The sequence below is a fragment of the Paramisgurnus dabryanus genome, chromosome 2 (genome assembly GCF_030506205.2).
Source record: "Paramisgurnus dabryanus chromosome 2, PD_genome_1.1, whole genome shotgun sequence".
NCBI lineage: Eukaryota > Metazoa > Chordata > Actinopteri > Cypriniformes > Cobitidae > Paramisgurnus > Paramisgurnus dabryanus.
In genome coordinates, this window is record NC_133338.1 from 35,339,335 (window position 1) to 35,360,030 (window position 20,696).

The following is a 20,696-nucleotide window of genomic DNA, read 5'->3' on the forward strand; positions in this document are numbered from 1 at the left end:
AATTTTTATCTTCCTCAACTTTTATCCTCGACTTCCCCGAGCTACAGTACAGATACACAACTATAAACAAACTGGAGAAATATTGTGAACTGCCACGGTGATGGCAAAGATGTTTGTACAAAAACAATTTGAAGAAATTTATGAAAAAAAATTATAAGAGAAAGAATGAGACAAACCACGTGGAAATGTAATTGTCTTTTAATCAAATAAAAATATTTCAATAATTAGAGTATAATCATATACTTTAAGCATAAAGAAATGAACTTGAAATCATAGATATTAAATACATTTCTGTATAAATGCTACTGTGTAAGAACTAATATACATATTATAAACCAATATAAAATAGAGGCTATGTCTTTATATCCCTGAGGAACAGTAATGCTTATATCTATATGATTTCTTTAGTGTTTCTACAGTAATTCTACAAATTGTTTTTAGCAGCAAAACATCATGCTTTATCTAATGTCAACAAAGATTAAGTTGTGGTCCATTTTAAGTTCCTCGGTTGTCAAATAAAGTTGCAATAGAAAACACTTAATGGTCATCCTTATGCAGATGTGTAGCTTTAGTTACTTCATTGAAGTTACTACAATAAAATACCATTCACTACATTCAGGGAGTTTATCCATATTTTGAATGTCTTGTGATTTCTCCTTACATTTTCATATTAAGTATTTAACTGAATAAACTGAATATGGTCTCGGAAGTACAAGTTCTAGAATAATTTGTATAAAACGACTATATCTTATATCAGAAAGCATCCAGCAAAACAGAATGAAGCTTTTCTTCGTCGGAGACATTGGGCACTGTGAGTGACTTTGTGAAATATTGTATTTCCACCTTGCCAGATTGCCTGCCAAGTGCAACCCCAGAAAATGTGTTCTGTTTGGCTGGCTCACCGAACACAGCCATTGCTGTGACCCTGTGCAAAAGAGGATTGAGGAGATTGTAAAAAATAATGAAATACCAGCAGGACATAAATAAAGAAAATGTATCTTTAAACATTACTGTATAGGACCAAGTGAATGATGTGGGTCTGTTACCAGTCACTGTGCATATTCTCAATGATAACTGGCACATAGTCTTTCTCTGTTAGGTCCCAGATGTAAAAGTTGGATGCAGCATCCAGAACACAGAACACAGCTGACCGCGTCTGAGACCACTGAACTGAGAGAATGGGAGAACCACCAGAGCATCCGGTCCACTCCATCAGAGGATCTTCTTTCAGGACAGAGTGTAGACGAACCGTACCATCACTGCAGCCAACCTAAAAATAAAGAAGGTTACAGGCTGTTCACACACTTACTCTAGTACCGTACATATCAAAGATGGATAAAATCTATAAATATGTGGGGTAAATTTCATTACTGTAAACAGTCCATCTTAAACAGAAATAAATGTGTGCAAATAAATAAAAAACACAAATGAAAAATTCTAATCAGCTCTTACCAAGAAAAGAGGTTCTCCTGATGGACTAAAGTCAAGTGTTGTGACCTCCACTGGTCTACAACTATCAAACTGTGACCTGTAGTACTTTGGAAGAACTTTCAACCGATGCCTTGTGCCATGCCTAACCAGACCCTTCAAGAATAAAAAAAACAATCCATTACTATTTCAAGCCCAAGATAGCCCACCCTTCTATTTATCCACTAGCTAGCTATGTATTTATTCAAACACTTCACACAACACAACCCCCACCATGTTAGTAGCAATGAAGTAATGGCTAGAGTCAGACGGCATGAACTTGAGCTGAAGGCTCGGAGGAGGTCCACAGGCCATTATGTCCTGAGATAATCTTTCAGTGGTCTGTAGAGAGGAGCTGTGGAGTAGTTTAACTTTACCGCCAGGCCTAAGACCTATCAAGGCACACAACAGCTTTAAAGAACAAGGAAGGCCTAACAGATTTTACATGTTCTCATTTGTAATTTAAACTTACCTAGGTCTGACTGAGATCCTGAATCATTCCCTTTAGGCATCTCAACCACAACCTATAAGATATTTTAGCAATAATCAACAAAATTTAAAAGGCCTCTTCTGAGATAACAGCCGAATTAAAAATGGGGTCTGCTGACATGCAAACGTACCCAGAGAGTTAACACCCCATTTTCATCCAGAGATGCTAACTGGAATGAGAGTCCCAGAGACTCTAGGTTTTGCACAGAGAAATACATTTATTAAAGTGATTTTTCAAATCAATTTATCTATTTAAAAAATGTTCGTCAAACACACGTTAACACTGTTATTACCTTCTATGTCTGCCGTTACCATGCTTTTTGAACTTGTTTCTGCCGTTGCCAGTACAGGTTCAACAGACACCACAGGAGAGAGATGTCCTACTCCTGAAAGTACAGCATCTGTGGTACATATGGAAAAAAACTGGTAAGTGTAACTTTAACTGTGACCCAACCTTAAACACATTTTATTTACTATTTTGTTTGATTTTTATCATTCCTAAAAAAAGCGATTTAAAATGTGGTTGAATGTGCAAACTTAAAACTAATGTCAAAATATGAAGAGCTTAGATGCAAAAACCCTCTAAGTGCATCTGACATGTTTTCTTGTTAATTAACCATTTTTATCAGCAATTCTTAATCTTAATGGATTCTACCAACAAACCGGTATTTCTGAATGACAAAAATATTTGATGAACTTAAAATACATGCAGAGAGCATTCGGTTAATATCTCATTTTTGACAATTTGGTGTTTAGCGGCTTATGAGGTATATATAAGGATATAAGGTGCATCTGAGCTCCTCATGTATACCCCATAAGTCTCTTATGGAGCCTATTATAAATTGCTGCTCTAATTGTCAGTGTTAAGTGTTGACTTGTGCATTTCATCTTATTATTTATTTTGATGACATAGCAGAAGGAAGCCTAGACTGACCGGTTGAGAAGGTGGGGTAGCGTAGTGTCCACTCCTCCGTGCCAACCACCAGGTTGAAGTGAGTACCAGAATGTTCTCTGAGATCCCAGACCACAACTGAACCGACCGCTGTACCAGCAAACACTAAAGTAACTTTACCAGGACTGAAACAACAGCATTTCACCTAAAACACAGGTCAAAGCAAGAACACATTGACAAGTTTAATTCTGATCGGCGGTTATCAAACATGGCATTTAGTTTCAGTATCTATTTAGTCATACCAAAATTTAATTGGACATGCTTGAAAATGTATTGGACTGATCATCAAACATTTATGGGACCATCTGCATACCTCAGATTCATAAAGCAGAATTTTCTGAGGTCTAGATGGTTCCCACATGTTCCACACACAGATGACTGTCTCGCTGTCAAGTCGCACAGCACTAGTTTTGGAAGAAGGAGGATGAACAGAGAGAAGAGTCTGTCTCTGGACTTGTGAAAACTGCAGCAGACTCACTTGCCTACCTGGAAACAGGTAAACATACAGCTGTCTGTGTACATATAAGCATAACACTGTTTACATTTCATTTTGAGTGTGGTGTTTGAAACTCAATTATTAACCAAATACACTGAAGTCTAATTATTATGACTTTACATTTTGATACAAATCCCAGCATTGATTTGGTCGACATTATTCCAAAACAAGTAAAAATGCTGTGTTACCATGCAGAAATGGCAGTTTGGTGTTAAGTTGAAGACAGCCATCACTGAAAGACAGTGCGTTTGTTTGGGAGCGTAGTCTTCTTAGAGAATTATTCTCTGCATTATTCTCCTCTATCAGAACAGCCATGACCTAAAGTAAATACATAAACATAAACTATTACTTAGCTTCATTACAGTATGTAGTTTAAGGGGAATGACTGTCATTGCCCATTTGAGCTACCAGGCTTACTATTAAAAACCTATAATCTATAGGTTTATACCTTTAGCATTTTATACATTTCAAACTAAGTTATGTTTGGATTTTAACACAGCTTATTTCGGCACATAAGTGTGGACAAGATTTAAATATAAACAGATAATCATACCAAATATTTTTTAAAGAAATTAAAAGTTAAGAACAAAATTTTTTTTACTTGTGTGGCAGAACGCAGAAAAGTAGTTAAACGTTGAGAATCAATGGACATGTTTGCAATGGACTCATCAGCAGTCTCTTGAGAAGTCTTAGGTCCTGGGTGCAGTTAAAATAGATGAAAACAAGTTAGAGTTTATTAGTTATTTTTATGTTTCTTTAGTAAGGATGGCAGAGTCAATGCTGAACAGCATACCTCCGCATGCTGCCTTAGTTTCTGGTGGATGTTGTGTCCATTTGTCTGTCACGTCAATTTCCTCTGTTTGAATGTCTCGATCAGTATTCTCTTCATTGCACTGCACATAAGCCTAAATACACAAGAATCTCAGTAAATCAGAGTTTTCAGTGACTTAAACTATGACTATATACAACAAGATGTATATAAAATAGGGTAAATATGGAAGTCTTCATAGTCTTCGATATTTTTCATAATATGGCCAATTACTTTAAAAAAAAAATAATTTCATCTTGCAGTCCACATAATTAGATTTCGAGCCTTTACCCTCTGGCAGAAGATTTAGAGTTTCAAAATGTAGGCTAAAACGTTATAAAAATTATTTTTTGCCTATGTCTATTGAGCTCATCAACTCTAATATGTAGGTGTGTGTAATATGTGAGTTTCAATCTGTAGGCTTCTGTGGTGTGCAATATGTAGGTTGTTGAGGTGTGCGTTACGTCATTTGTGCGATTTGTAAGCCATAGGGAATGTGCAATATGTCAACTGTGTATTTTGTAGGCCGTATGGAGTGGGCAATATATCAGTTGTGTATTCTATGGGTACTATGGAGTGTGCAATATGCCAACTGTGTATTTTATGTGTATCTTATAAGCCTTATGGAGCGTGCAATATATTACTTCTGTACAATATATTAGTTGTGTATTTTATGGGTACTATGGAGTGTGCAGTGTGCCAATTGTGAATTTTATAGTGTGCAATATATCAGTTGTGTGTTTTTGTGTGCAATATGTTATAAATCGCAAACTGTCTTTTGTGTTGTCTCTGTTAGCTGCAGAATGGTCCAAAACAAAATAAAATATATCTAAATAAATCAGTAGCTGTGGATTCCAAACCTGCTTTGTGTTGGCTGTACCAAAGTTCTTGATGTACATGTCATACTCATTAACTGGAGGCAGGTCCAGGAGAGAGAAGGTGATGGAGAAGTCTAAATCAATCAGACGCAGGAGTTCCTCACTGCGCTTCCTTTAATCAAATCAATCATTTGCACATGCATTAGTTTTCAGGCAACAAATCTTTTTTTCTTTTACATTATACACCTCATCATATTACTTTTAACTAGTTTGATCAACTAAAAATATACTCATAAAAAAATAAAAGAGAACTTGCTTCTGCTTTTTGGCCACCTTCTGGCTGAGCTCCCGCTGCTTTGCAGATACAAAATCAATAATTGTGCCATGTTTTTGGCCTCTGTTGAAGTGACTCTCTGTAAAAACATAAGGCTGATTTAGGTCCATTTTTATCATGACCAAATATGTTGGATAAAGATTGGAAAAACATAGTAAATCAAATCACCATCAGTTTCTTCAGGGCATATTATTGCGTAGTTTACCTACCTCTCTGGTTGACAGATGACTCTATGTTTGTGGGCTTTGATCTTGTAGAGTAGATTCTCTCATTCTCCTCATCTATGGCTCTCTGGATGGCTTCAATTTCTTCATTTCTCCTGGGGCTCAACTCCTTTTTTTCTTCTCTTACACTATCATCATGTATTATCAAATTCTCCTCTTCTTCATCTGGATCCTCAAAGTCCTCCTCATAATCCTAAAGGGAGGAACACCTCATTATTTTAAACTTATTAGAACACAACAATACAAATTAAGTTAAATGCATTTTTACTTGTATTCTATTCTTCATATTTCAAACCAAATATTTTTGTCTTTTGTCCTAAAGTAAATTTACCATAGGAATTGAAAACACATAGAATCAGAAAAATCAATAGCCTTTGTCCTTAACAAAAATAAATTAGCTAAACAGAACATTAATCAATCATAGTCATGTATGTATGTAATGAAAGCTCTTGACTGGTCCACACCTCAAAATCCTCCTCATAATCATGATAATCTTTACTGGACTGTTTGTCTTCTTCAGTTTCTTCATTTTCCACCTTAAAAAACAACAACACACACTCATATTAGGTCTAAAATACATCTCTTTAAATCACCCTAAAGATTTTTGTGTTTATTATTAGTTTTAGTCTAGTACTAGTTAAAGATTTATAACAAAGTAGTATAGTGGAAAAAAATGTTAAATTCAATAGAGCTAAAGGAGAGTTTTTAGTCTCAGTATGTGTAGAACAGGAAGGAGTTGTGTTATCTCAATAATGATTACATTATTCAAAATCTTACAGGGATGTCTGGATAACTCATTGCAGCTTGATCAGTCTTCCAAGTTAACTTGGGTCTTTTGGTAGATTCCTATAGGCATGAACACACACTCTTAAAATAAATGTGTTAAATTAACACATCTTGTGTCTAGTTAAGGACAACACATCTAGTGTGTTGTCCTTAATTTAACACATCTCTGTGTTATTTTCGGAACAACACACTTTGTGTTGTTTTAACACATCTTGTGTTGTCCCTTTTATTTATATGAACTCAAAATCAACACGAAATGACACATAATGTGTTAAAAATAACACATAATGTGTTAAATAGTTTAACACAAAACAGTGTGTTAAAATTAACACATCCAGGATGTGTTGATTTTAACACATTATTTTGTGTTAAAATATTAAACACATTATGTGTTGTTTTTAACACATTATGTGTCATTTAAGTTCATAAAAAATAAAAGGGACAACACAAGATGTGTTAAAACAACACAACGTGTGTTGTTCCAAAAATAACACAGAGATGTGTTAAATTAAGGACAACACACTAGATGTGTTGTCCTTAACTAGACACAAGATGTGTTAATTTAACACATTCATTTTAAGAGTGCACACATACTTTGTATTATTTTATCTATATGTGTTATTTTATCTCACAAATAACAATAATACTATATCTATTGTAAACTAACAGACATTGTGTGTACCTCTTTGCCTGAATTTGTCCTTTCATTTTGTTTAAGATCCGATGATTCTTTATGTTTCTGTTCTTTGTCATTCCTCTTGGAATCTGAAGCCTCTTTGAGCCTTCGGTCACGCCGCCTGTGTCTCTCTTCCCTCTCAATGGCTTTTTCTCTCTCCCTATCAACATCTTTGATGCCAGGTTCTCGAGAGTGACTTGTGTCAGCTTCCTGTTAACAACAGTATCATCAGCTAAACTTTCTACAGTGTTAATATATATGGTAGCTAAAAACACAAGTCAGCAGTTAAATGTGTTTAAAAAGTGTGTCCCTTAATGTCAGTGCATTCAGATTATTATTATTATTATTATTATGGTATTGCTATAATTGCTTGTTCCTAAATTGAAGCAATCTTTTGCATGGCTTACATGGCTTTCTTTATCCTTTCTTCTCTTTTCTCTGTCTTCTCTATCTCTTCTGTGTTCTGGAAAAGAAACAATCTACTACATTCAGTAACAGATTTAGAGAGGCGTTGACAAAAACATTTTTATTAACTGTTATAATCATACCCATTTCTTTTTGTTCTTTATCACTGCGTCGCTCTCTTCTTTCTCCTCTTTGTTTTTCCTCATATTCATTTTGCCTCAGGTCACTTTCTCGAGCTCTGTGTCTTTCTCTCCTCTCTCGTTCTCTCTCTCTTTCTTTGTCTCTCACTCTCTCTTCTGATCTAGATTGATCAAGATCTTTTCTTCCTTCCTCTTTCCTTCTGTCTTTTTCACTCTCTCGCTCCCTGTTTCTCTCTGCCCTCCTCTTCTCTCTGTCTTTATCTTTTTCTCTGTCCCTGTCTGTATCTCTGTCCCACTGTTTGGACATCTCAATGATTCGTTCCTTATACCTGTCCTTTTCCTTATCCCTCAGTCTTTCACTTTCCCTTTCACCTCTATTGTTTCTTTTTTCTTTACTCTCTTTATCTCCATCTCTGTGTCTGTGCTCTCGTTCTCTCCTTTTCTCTATATATCTATATTCCCTGTCTTCTTCCTTCTCAAAGTCCTGATTTCTTTCCCTGTCTGGGTCTCTGTGTTTATTCCCCTCTCTTGTCATTTCTCTCTCTCTTTGTTTCTCTTTCTCTCTTCGTGCATCTCGATCGGGGTCTCTATATGGTCGATCCACAGAGTCTCCATCTCTGCTCATCTTGTGATCCACATCTCGTTTGGATCTTTCTCTTCTTCTGCTCTCTTCGTGTCCCTGGAAATTGAATAGAAAATAAAAAATATTTATTGTTTTAGTTTTAAAAAGAAAGGACGTTAAGCAGCTCTAACAAGTGTATATAATATAAACACGCAAAGATGTGATATACATTTTATATAAATAATATACATTTTATGGGCAGTGCTTTGAAACAAACAAATGTCATATTACCGGAATGTGTGCTTTTAAGTCATCGGACCTCCAAGTATCTTCTTTTGTTATTTTCTTTAGAAAGATAAGAAACATGGATAGCAAATATCTTAATACTGTAGACTAAATCTAAATGAATGACCTAATTCTTTCTCATGACTAGATTTCCTAATATAATGCATTAAATTAAACCACATATGTATTTATATAAACACACATTTAAATTATAAAGTGTCGATGTCTGTTATTAAAATAAACCGACTAAACTAAAGTATCTGGTTTTCGGTGGGTAGCTAACAGTGTTATTGAACCTGAAATGCTCGCGAGCAACAAAATTATTCGCAACATATCAGCTGCTGCTTACAGGAGGTATTTTGCTTTACCTTTACAGGGTTCATTACTTCAAAGATCCTATGCTTCGCTAATATCCAACAATCACAAGTTTATGTTTACAGTTTTCACCGCCATACCGCTATATGGCTACAGCGCATGCGCAGTTTAATGGTACTATGGCAACTTGACAAGCCATGGTGACAACAGACTACTAAATCGATAAAAGAGTAATCGCTCAGTACTTATGTTACTATAGAAACGCAGTCTTATTTAGCTAATAATCGAAACATCGAACTTATTAATTATCGTTTAAATATAATATCAGGTTTTTGATACATATAATGCACATTTCTAAATATTCAAATTTTTTCACGGACTTGCACTTACACTCACGCCATGGAAATGTAACACAACATAACGCACAATATAAAATAGATGAAAATATTAAATTAGGGCTCCTTGTTATCATGGTTTAATCCCACTGGTAATTAATTAAGAGTCTACACTTAGTTTCACGGGGACACATGTTTTTCTTTTGGTTTTGTGTACCTGCAGTTGCTAGGCTCAGGGTGGCGATTTTGCGCTGTTCGTGACACTGACCTCTCGAGACTCGCTTTGTAAGTGCGCGGCTGCTCGCGCTAGGGTGTCTGTCACAAACTTAACACAGCACGCGCTTCGCATGGACCGTCAACCAGCTCGCAAATATTAAAGAGACGCTGGCGAACAACTGTCATTTGGGTCATCAGCTACACACAGAGAGATGTATTTTTGGTAGTCTAAGCAAAGCCATTCGGTGTCCGCATCAAAATGGATCTGCATACGGTCAAACTAACGTGAAACACCCGAAACTTTAAAATAGCGTTGAACTTTAATGTTGAAGTACAGCGTGGACGGGATGGTCTGAAGTGTCGTTTACTTTTCTAGCTTTTCGCATTGCACAATGTACGGGTTTGACAGCTGCTGCGCGTGACAACATTTCTGCCCGAGACTCCTGCTACGTCTCAGCGGGCGTCGTTTGTGCTCAGTATGACAGAGGACGTAATGACTGCGGTACGAGGAAATCTTTCTCAAACGGCAAATATTTCGGGACAAAAGGATGGCGAACAACCTTCACCGACAAACGGAGCGATCCCTTCCTCCTCCCTGGAGTCGGAGTTCCGCGAGGACGCGCAGTCCTGCACCAGCGAACTCACCCGCACGTGGCTGCAGTTTGCCAAAACATTTGTTATTATCTTCCCCATATATGTTCTGGGCTACTTTGAGTTCAGCTTTAGTTGGCTTTTGATCGCACTCACAATATTTTTCTTTTGGAGAAGAAACACGAGGGGTAAGAATACGAGGCTTAACAGGGCGCTCGCCTTTTTTGAGCAGAATGACACTTTTAAACAGGAGCTGGAAGCAACTGATCTACCATCATGGGTAAGTGTTACGTTTAAATGTGAAAAAATAGACAGCATGGTTGGGTATCATAGGAAATGAGTGGAATTAAGTGGTTGTACAAGTTTGCATTATAAATGGAATAAGAGAGCTGCATCTGTTCTGATTTGTTTAATGGGATGTAAAAGTCACTGTAACAGAATGTCATGACAGCTTTTAATATTTATTTAGGTCTTTGTAGGTGGAACAAAAGGCTTAAACTGAAAATCCAATTCTGTACATCTGAGTCTTCTTAACCTTAGATTAAACTGATAACCATACAATGAATTTCTCTGATCAAGGCTTAACTAAAAATAGTTGCTTGTGACAAATGTTTACGATTTGATTCCAGCTGATACTCAGTATGTCCATGAGGCAGAGCCTGTGACCTCGTCCTTTCATCTTTAAAGGTGAATTGTGTTTTGCTGTACACGTGGATCTATCAGACTTTACTCTATTTTTATCTCAAAGACAAAAACATTATTTGAGTCTCTGCTTATGATGGCTGAGGTCTAAAGCAAAGTTCAACCTGTACAAAACATACAAAATAATTTTTCAATGTTAGAGCCAAGATCTGTCAGATTGTTCTTAAAATGTGTATTTATTTATTACTACAGCTCATTCCATCTGCTGTTTTTGGATTGATAATGTCCTGTCTGTGTAGTTATAGTAATTTCCCAGATATTGTCATTACTTCTTACTGGCATCCGCTATGCATCTCTTCATAAACTCTTTCATCGCCTTGAAACCATAGCCAAATTAAATGCTGGCAAGACGCAACTCGCCTAAAGGAGATTAAAAGTCTGCTGAACTGGTTTATGTTAATGGATTTGAAGTTTTGTCACAACAATGCCATTATGACCTCTTTTCGTTATTCATATTTTTTGCTCCCTTACTTTTATACCAAAAAATGTCAGATTTATCAATGATAACCTGTTTGTCTGGTTTCTTTCTGGTTCTTGGAAAGTGTTTGATGGCCAAGGAAGATTTAAGATGAATGCTTTTCTCAGATATGTATCTGATTCTCTGGAACTAAGTTCCAATCTTATGAAAGTGTCATCTGCTGGTACAAAGTAAACAAAACATTTGCCTAAAACTAACTTGAATACATGTCTGCTAAAATAACTTCTTAAGTGTCAAATTGCTGATAAAAAAAAAAAAAAATTCCACTGTTAACTAGCATTTTTTCCACCTGCAATTCATTATAGTTAGGTATCTGATTATCAGAGTTACATTTTGTCACATTTTGTCTTATTTTACTGAGCATGTAGATTTACAAAAACCGGATTACTGTGAAAAAAAAATGTCAAGCATCTTTTTGCTAGAAACATTCTTTCAAATAAAGATTGATGAAAATCTATTCAGTGAGGACACGTTTTGATCTCTAGTGACCATAGAAACACTGTTTCCATGGGAACTTTCAGTGTCTTTTTCACATATCATTATTGTTAACCAGAATATTTAAAATATACATGTTTGAGTTAGGGCTGCACGATAAATAGCATGTGTGTGTCATGCACATCTCGTCAGTAAAGACGGTTCCTTGATCACCATCACCTGTTTCAGATGGAACAGAATTTACTACACAAAGCAGTAGTTCACTGACAATCGGGGCAATTTCGCATTAATTATCGCAGACGTATCGCCTGCGATGTAATATGTCCCAGCTTGTCAGGGAACTACGGCTTTGTGTAGTAAATGCTGCTCCATCTGAAAGCAGGTGATGGCGTTTTACTAATAATCAAGGAATGGCTTTACTGAAGAGATGGGCATGACTATCGCATGCGCTTTATCGTGCAGCCCCAGTTTGAGTGAATCCCAGAAACAAGTGCTATGGATAGTAGACTAAGGGGGCGTGCACACCAAAGCTTTTAAAGCTCAGCTCGTCAATGTCAGTTAACACACGGCCATCCAATCACAGTGGAGGAGGGGCGGAACAAATATTACAACAACCAATTGCGGCGCATTGTTCAACGGCTGATAAACAAAGCAGAAGTATCACAGCTACCAGAACGCTCAACTGAAGAAAGCTGGTGCTGCTTAGCAGGAAAAATTGCTGGCATTTGGCATCCTCCAGACATTTTCAGCCGCTTTCAAAAGCTGTGGTTTTTCACACTCAAGCTTTTACACCGGGGGCCAGCATGTTTTTTTTTTTGTTTCCAAGTTTTTTTCGCACTGAAAGCTCTGCGATTTTTCCACGCTCAGCGCTGAGTGTCGAGAGTTGAAAAATATTTAACTTTGGGTGAAAAGCTCAGCCAACCAACCGGCACATCGTACAACGACTGATAAACAAAGCAGAAGTATAATAGGCCCACCTAAGAAAGCTGGGGGTCGGCTGAAATAAAGCTGTCCGCCGGGTGTTTTCAGTTGCGTAAAAAAAGCTTTGGTGTGCACACCCCCTTAGCCTTGTTCAGCAATATTTGCTTTCTGCAAAAAAGAGATTGGCCGTTATGTAGAGCTTATATTAATATGTCAGTGAGTTGAGAAATGTGCTGTGCAAGTACTTTTTTGGACTGAAAACAAATAACTGCAAATGCATGCAAGTAGGAAGTCTCACAGATGCACACACCAGTTTTATTCTACAGATTAAAACTGAGCTGTTACTTAAAATTAAGAAATTGTGTTAGTTTATAGGACAGGACCAACACTACGGTGTATTCTCAGGTTTCTGATAACTTTAAAGGGATAGTTCACCAAAACTTTAAATTCGGTCGTCATTTACTCACCTGTATGGGTTTCTTTATTATGATGAATACAGAAGGAGATGTTTTGTAAAATGATAATGAACACAGTTGATGGTACCCATTTACTTCATAGTTATTTCATACTGTATTTGTTTTTCCTACTATGCAAGTCAGTGGGTATCGTCAGCTGTGTTACTACCATCATTTATCAGAATATCTTCTTTTGTGTTTAACAGAATTAAAAAACTCGCACAGATTTAGAACACTATGAGAGTGAGTAAATAATGACAATATTTTATTTTTGGCTGAACTGTCTCTTTAATGTAATTTATCGTTTATCCTTTGCCTAATTTATGATGTTGAAATAAGCATTTATGGTTTTGCAGCTGTGTTACTGCAGTGATGGGATTCAAATGCCAAATTTGTTTTGCTTGCATTTAGAAGGCTGAAAAGCTTTACAGTAATACATTTCAGTTTTAGGATGCCATGCGGTGTTATAGCCTATAAGGCCAAAGATTGATTGTTTGTGTTGGCAATAGTGTGCTTCTGTAGCTCAGCTGATAAAGATTTGCAGTTGCAACAAATTGTCGTCATTGTGGGTTTGATGAGGGTTTGATCCACAGGAATCACACATACTGATAAAAATATTTAGAGGAAATATACTATCACTCTAACACTACAAGTCACATTGGATAAAAGCATCTTCTGCCAAATGCACAAATGTTATGCACTGTGTTAAATAACTGTATTTACTTCCAATTACAATTCTAAAGAAAATGTTGTTTTTTAATGCTGAAGTAAAGTCTGTCATGCACTTCTCTCACATTGCTGTGAATGCAGTGCAGGGTAAGCATTTAGTCATGCAAGGAGTTAACTGCAGCTATGCTCATTGCTGTACATATAGACATGCTAAACCCCTGCAGTACAAGAAGAGGAATGCAGCAGAATAGACACCGGTGGCCCAATCTGTCTAGGGAACCTGTCACATGTAAATACAGAGGGTTCTTTTTTTGACAGACATTGGCTGTGTTTATTATTCATGCCATGTGCAGAACGAGGAAGTGTGTGGGGTTTCTTAATAGAAACTGCTGCACCTTAACATAAACAGTCTCTTTTTACAGAAGAGCAAATTCTCTTTTTCGCTGTGTTTTTTTTTACTTTAACCTGATGAATTTGTTTTATTTGTTTTCCTTGCCAGGTTCATTATCCAGATGTGGAAAGAGTTGAGTGGCTAAATAAGGTGAGAAACAACCCTAATAAATAATCCACTCTTACTGTGTTTAGTTCTGTGATCAATAAGCTGCTGGAATCAAATCTACCCCCCTTCTCTGTGGGGAATTACAGTGGTTGTGACATAATCAAGTGTGCTGTTCTCATCTCCCACCACCTACAGCGTTCATTTATTATAGATTGTGACAAAAATACAACAAATATAGCTAAATATAATATTTTATATATTTTAAATATTCATTGTACATTGGGGCTTCCAGGCTTCATAAAACATCGCTGATTTGAATATTTCATTGGCAGCTTGCCCAGTACTTGAATGGTCTCATGCTTCTGCATAGAGTATATGCAACATTCAAACTCATGCAAAACAATTTTCGTGAAACTTTGTTGAATCATTGATGAGAAAAGAATCATAGTACTCAAAAATAGTAATTTGTAAACACTTTTTTTGTGTAACCTTTAAAGGCAAGATTTCATGAATTAATTATTTTGTGCGGTCCTCATGAGTCTCTTCAGTTTGCATGGAGGATAATTTCCAAATGCGCAGAGTATTTACAGTTCGTCACGTTACAACATGTTTTCAAGCCTGTTCCAAGGAAACTGCACACTTTGTTGAGATTGTCAAATGTGGAACATACATATCCTACACATATTTGGAAAAGATTTGAAGTAGGATTAAAAGAAGTGTAGTCAAGAGAATAAGTGATAGTTGAAGATGTGTTTTTAAAGTCATGTGTTTGAGGTCAACAATCTTTTGATAAAATTCATTGCAATAGTATTATACACATTAAAAAAATCTCTCTTATCTGGGAATTCATGTACCACCTGCTTCTGTAAGTATCAACATGTTCCTTAACTTTAATAGAAAATGCCTCAGCAGAGAAAAGTGCTGATCGAGCCGGTTCATGGCAAATTAAATACAATTTGTTCTGATAACTTCCACTGGACTTACAAACATTAGTTGGCCGGTATGCTTAAACAAACAGAGCAATGTTTCATAGTGCCGCAAAGCCACAGCGTTTACACTTTTCAGGGAAATTAACCTGTCAATGGATAACATATAGCTGTACCTGCATTTTTGGCTGAGGTCTGCATTTTAACATAGGAACAATTGCTGTCTTCACCTGCCTCAGTTTCTTTTTATGCTTATGCTTAGTACACTGTTAGAAAAAAATGTGAAAATATGTACCCCAACTGTCACTGGGGCAGAACCCTTTAAAAAGGTCCATTAGGTACAGATATGTATACATTTGCTACCTATATGTATCTTTGAGGTACTGATATGCACTCTTTGGCAGCAATATATACCTTTGAGGTACTAATATGAACTCTCTAGGTGCAAAGGTGTACTTTTTTGAAAGGGTACAGCCCCAGTGATAACTGGGGTACGTATTCGGTATTCTGAACATTTTTGTTATTCTGCACTAAGCATTTACATTTTTGGCATTTCAGACAGTGAAACAGATGTGGCCTTATGTGTGCCAGTTTGTGGAGAAGTTGTTTAAGGAAACTATCGAGCCAGCCATCAAGGAAGCAAGTTCACACTTAAGCACATTCAGCTTTAGCAAGATTGACCTTGGAGATAAGGTATGGTGCACACATACATGGTTACATATAAACACATCCTAGCATGCTCTTTCTAGTTCTGTATGTACTAGTTTATCTGATTGTATTAAGTTGTGCTGGATAATTTATTTTAGAGGCCCATTAAATTTGCAGAATAACAGCGCTGTGAAAACTTTCAAGGGCCTACTTTAGTATTGCCCTGTACAGTAATTGTTTTTCATTCTGTGCAATTTATCACCCAGACATTTTTTTTATATTTAGTTTTGTAGTATTCTATTCTCTACAGAAATACTATATTAATGTAGTGTTAGTATTACAGCATTGAACATAAAGTAATGCACATGACTCAAGTAATCTGATCCATTTCATTATAAATGTAGCTGTAAGCCAAGACTCTAAGGGGTTGTGTACACCAAAACTTTTAAACGCGGCTGAAAACGCCTGGACAACACCGAATGCCAGCCTTTTTTTCAGCCGAGTGCCAGCTTTCTTCAGCTAAGCGCTTTGGTAGCTCTGATACGTCAGCTGTGAGACGGTTGGTTGCTGTGATACTTGTCCCACCCCTCCTCCACTGTGATTGGACGGACGCGTGAGAACTGACATTGACGAGCGGAGCTTTTCTTCCGTAGTTGAACATTTTTTAACTCTTGGTGCTCAGCGCTGAGCGCGGAAAAACCCCCGTGCGCCGGTTTTTAGCGCGGAAGAAAACCGCTAGCTGCTGGCTTATTTGAAAAACGCCGAGCTTCCATTGGAAACAATTGAAAACATGCACGGGCCGCGGGCGTAAAAGTTTTGGTGTACACAACCCCTAAGGGGGCGTGCACACCAAAGTTTTTTTACGCAGCTGAAAAGGCCTGGCAGACAGCTTTTTTTCTTTCGACTGCGCTTTGGTTGCTGTGATACTTCTGCTTTATTTATGAGTCGTTGTACGATGCGCTGGTTGGTTGTTGTGATATTTGTCCCCCCCCTCCTCCACTGTGATTGGACGGCTGTGTGAGTGCTAACATTGACGAGCTGAGCTTTTCACCCACAGTTGAATATTTTTCAAATATCTGAGCTTTCAGCGAGGAAAAAAACGGCCAGCTGCTGACTTTTTTTAAAAAGTCGCGCTTCCGTTTTTTGAAAACATGCGCCGGCGTGAAAGCTTTGGTGTGCCCCCTAAATCTGTTGTTAATTTGCATTTTTTCATTCATTAAAGGTTATTTATGCTTGACATTAAATTGCAATATTAATAATAATATAAAAACTCTTTGCTGAATGACAACTTATTCAGGCATATGTCCTGCTACCTGACTAAGCCATTCAAATAGTCCTTGTGTTTCTCTGTGTGTGATACTGCCGAGAAGCCCAACAAGCGCTTTAATACAACTTAATATTTGACCTGTGCTGGCAAAATAAGTTGTAATGTGCAGCGTCTAATTTTGCTGGAGAGGCAAAAGAAAGTATACATTTCGATTTTGGTCGAAATTAAGGTTTTCATAAAAATAAGTACATTAAGCCCTTGCCCTAATGCTCTAAATAGTCATGAAACATCTATTAGTTATCCATAAAAATATATAAAATAATATATATTTTAGATAGGGGTCCCTCACAAAAGAAAAGCTCATTGTTTGTTACATTAGGAGGGCAAAGGTTGATGTAACAGTTTAAATCTTTTGCTGTTGGAAACGACAGCTGAGCAGCTGTCAGATGGAAATAGTTTATGTTGTCTTGGCTCTGTGGGGACATGCATGCTGTCTAAAAAAATGTTGTCCCCCTCTGATGGGCATCTGTGCTCATTTGTGTTACAGCCTCTCAGGATCAATGGGGTCAAAGTTTACACTGAGAATGTGGACAAACGGCAGATTATCATGGACCTCCAGATCAGGTGACATCACCATGATAATCTTTTCTGATTTCTTTTGGTACCTTATGGTAAGATTTCCGGTTGAGCTAAAGTTTTTCTTTTCACTTACAGCTATGTCGGAAATACTGAAATCGATGTGGATGTCAAAAGGTACTACTGTAGAGCAGGAATCAAAAGTATACAGGTATATTGTTACGTCTTTTCATTAAACATTTAAAAATGTTCAGTGTTGTTTGGCCATAAAAAGCTGCAAGATTGTGTTAGCCATAAATATGCGATACCAGCCGTGCTATGTAGAGCTTTTTCCAATGAGTTTGTTTCCATTACCCAATGAGTTATGTTAGTCAAGGATACAGAGGTAATGTGTTGGAAGGTCTTTCCTATATTGTGATGCAGACTTGTTTCATGGAAGGAATTCATGTCGCCTGAACAGAGCCTATTTTTACAGAAAGGGTGTGCGTATATTTATAGGGAGGTGTGTAACCGAATACTGAAATGTCCTTGTACTGTTTGTCATATTGTACAAGATCATATATGCACACACACATGTTCACACAATGACTTTCTTTGTGTGATGACATTTTTACAGTACCAAAGATAGCTGGTTAACCCATAATGACTGATGAGTGAAGGACTAAATTACATTTAATTCTGATTTCTTGACACGTGTCACTTTTCAAATGAGAGGAGCACTATGCAAACAAAAACAATTGTAATAGGGGTTTTCCGCAACATTCCGTTTTTCGTATTCTGCAAAACATGTCACACTATTTCCCGTTCAGATCTTTGCGTGTGCTTCATAAAATAGAGATATTTAACTCAAGATAATAAATAGAAAATAAATTAAGTCTCTTCTGCCTCCACTTTCCTATTTTGTTTGGGTCACATATCACCGTGATGAGCTGGAAAGCTTTCAGTGCATTTGAAAGGCAATATGTTCAGCTTGAGGAAGGACATTTTTGAATTATTTGTTGTTGTTGAAAGTAATGTTTGCAGTGCTTGAAACAAAATTCATAGTTCTGTTTGAATTGAGATGAACGTGTGGAATGCTGTTAACACATCCAATTTTAGCCTGAGGGAAATGATTTGTTTTGACCCAAGTCTGCTCTCACTGCAAAGTGTCTAATTTCACTGTATTTTAGTCTTATTTTCCAGTAAAAATATCCTCAGACTTTACTTTTGGTTTTAAAGAAGTCTTATTTCCCTTAAAAGCTACATTTTATTGTGTTTAATGATGTTTGCTGTAAAAGAAGACAATAGTATGAGTAAACACAATGACTTGCAGTGCTGTTTTTTTGATTAAGGATTTTTAGGCTGATAGTGATAAAGAAATGGAGATAAGTTGTCCAGTTGAGACAGTTCTTTTTTATTGTATGTCTTATATACCAGTTCTCTTAGACCCCAAATGTAAACATCGAGTAGGGGAGAGCGGGTCCGCAAGCTAATGCTTTTTGGTTTTGGCTCAATCATTCAAAAAATCTTTGAGTTTGATTAATTATATTTTTACACAAGCAAAACACACATCTCTGCTGCAAATGAACATTTTAAGTTTGTTTCCAGTACTTACCATTCTTGGACAATTACACCAAACGTGACAGAAGTGCAAATGTTACAACTTACCCTATAGGTGGGGTTAATTGTAACAAGCAGGGGGTTAGTTGTAACACTTGCTAAAAATTAAGTCTGCAGGCAAATATTTCAATACTCTTTTGTTTATATACTTGAAGTAGATATTGTTTATATATCTGTCTATAATAGACAGGTATCCACATTATATTCATTCATCCAGCCCTTTTCTAACAATAGTTTAATTATAACTGGATACAAATGTCTAAATATGTGAGAAAAAGCAGCGCAATTATGGCAAAACATTTTTTATATATGTGACCCAGTCTGTAATAACCATAAAACAGTTTCAAAATCAAATTCTGAGATAATGAGCATCATCTGATTTTAGTCATTCATTTAATTATGATTTCAATCTTTGACGTGACCTTATTCAATTAATATTAAAGATATGAACAAAAATAGATTTGACACACGGTTTTTGATAAGAGAGGCACATTTATTTAGTTGGCAGCCAGCGTGTGTAGCCTATTTTTAAAAAACTGCAAGAATTACGCTAACGTTAGCAGTTTTCATATCGTAAGTGCTGAGGGGTTAGTTGTAACACTGCGTTACAATTAACCCCGCTGGATCAAAATATTTCAAGTCCACCAAAAAAGGTTGCTAAGAGCTGCAGACATATGCTATGTTTTAGTCAACAAGACACTGATTAATATGACATAGCATTGGATTTGGTATCTTAGACACCCAGCTTAGAAACCGAAAAAAACATATAATGAAAAAATGTTCTCTCATACCACCAAAACAGTTGTTTATCAATAACTCTCTGGAAAAACATTATACATTTCCAATAACTTGCTGGGAGATCGTCTTTTGGCAGTTTGAAAAAAATACTAGAAAAACAAAACGCTCAACCTTGTGCAACAATGTAAACAGTCCTTGTTACAACTAACCCCACATTAGTTTTTGCCCCGCGCACCCCTAATAAAAGGTTACTCTAATAAACGCATATCAAAAGCACACAAGATGTGGAAATTCCTTACTAGTAATTGCATTAACACTTATTGCTCTCTTTTTCTCTCTGTGTCTGTAAACCTCTGTGCATGTATGATCAGCTGCATGGAGTCCTACGTGTCATCCTTGAGCCACTTCTAGGGAACATGCCACTTGTTGGTGCTCTCTCGCTTTTCTTTCTCAAGAAACCAGTAAGTATATCAACTTGTACAGTACTTTAGCATTGTTTGTCTTTATATTTTTAAGACCATACTTAAAGGGAAAGTTCACCCAAAAATTAAAATTCTGTCTTCATTTTCTTACTCAGCGTTCAGAGGCCCTATTGACATTCACAGTATTTGTTTATCCTACTATGGAAGTCAATGAGGCCTCAAAATATCTTCCTTTGTGTTCATCAGGTTTGTAACAAGATGAGAGTGAAAGAAGGGTGACAAATTTTTTATTTTTATGGTGAATAATAATAATATTTTTTTATAACAATTTTTGAGTTACTGTTATTTATAGTTATAAAAGCATTGCATACTGTAAAATTACATTTTTCTTATTCATTAGTAAACACTCATACTATGGCAACTTTTACAGTACAAGTGTGTGTATATGACTCAGTTGAATTG

General features: G+C 36.5%; 2 protein-coding genes across 5 annotated transcripts in view; one reads left to right on the forward strand and one right to left on the reverse strand.

Annotated features, from left to right (window-relative positions):
* Positions 1-183: 183 nt before the first annotated feature.
* On the reverse strand, positions 184-8,935 carry dync2i1 (dynein 2 intermediate chain 1). The gene is made up of 22 exons (XM_073812717.1): positions 8,811-8,935; positions 8,449-8,502; positions 7,599-8,274; positions 7,458-7,513; positions 7,057-7,260; positions 6,366-6,434; positions 6,053-6,124; positions 5,574-5,781; positions 5,347-5,443; positions 5,073-5,202; positions 4,198-4,309; positions 4,006-4,100; positions 3,593-3,722; positions 3,222-3,394; positions 2,891-3,053; positions 2,250-2,357; positions 2,088-2,149; positions 1,940-1,991; positions 1,702-1,859; positions 1,453-1,584; positions 1,047-1,270; positions 184-925 (listed from the first exon to the last, which is right to left on the reverse strand). Exons 1-22 carry the CDS (start codon positions 8,823-8,825, stop codon positions 754-756), a joined length of 3,162 nt encoding a protein of 1,053 aa, XP_073668818.1. The 5' UTR covers positions 8,826-8,935; the 3' UTR covers positions 184-753.
* Positions 8,936-9,370: 435 nt separating this feature from the next.
* The window catches only part of esyt2b (extended synaptotagmin-like protein 2b), a 33,610-nt gene continuing 22,284 nt past the window's right edge, over positions 9,371-20,696 (forward strand). For 3 of the 4 annotated variants that reach the window (XM_065289395.2, XM_065289396.2, XM_065289398.2), the window contains exons 1-6: positions 9,372-10,179; positions 14,059-14,100; positions 15,543-15,677; positions 17,447-17,523; positions 17,614-17,686; positions 20,184-20,273. In XM_065289395.2, the coding sequence (XP_065145467.1) occupies positions 9,787-10,179; positions 14,059-14,100; positions 15,543-15,677; positions 17,447-17,523; positions 17,614-17,686; positions 20,184-20,273 (810 nt within the window). In that variant the 5' untranslated portion in view covers positions 9,372-9,786. Of the gene's footprint in view, positions 10,180-14,058; positions 14,101-15,542; positions 15,678-17,446; positions 17,524-17,613; positions 17,687-20,183; positions 20,274-20,696 lie in introns of all 4 variants that reach the window. The other variant, XM_065289394.2, reaches the window with a different exon arrangement.

What these genes read in the sequence shown, in the direction of transcription:
- dync2i1 (XM_073812717.1), bottom strand. An exon ending in CAAACTGCCATTTCTGCATG is followed by an intron (nt 3,395 to 3,592) that starts GTAACACAGCAT and finishes ACCTGTTTCCAG; the next exon opens with GTAGGCAAGTGAGTCTGCTG. An exon ending in TTCTGCTTTATGAATCTGAG is followed by an intron (nt 3,054 to 3,221) that starts GTATGCAGATGG and finishes CCTGTGTTTTAG; the next exon opens with GTGAAATGCTGTTGTTTCAG.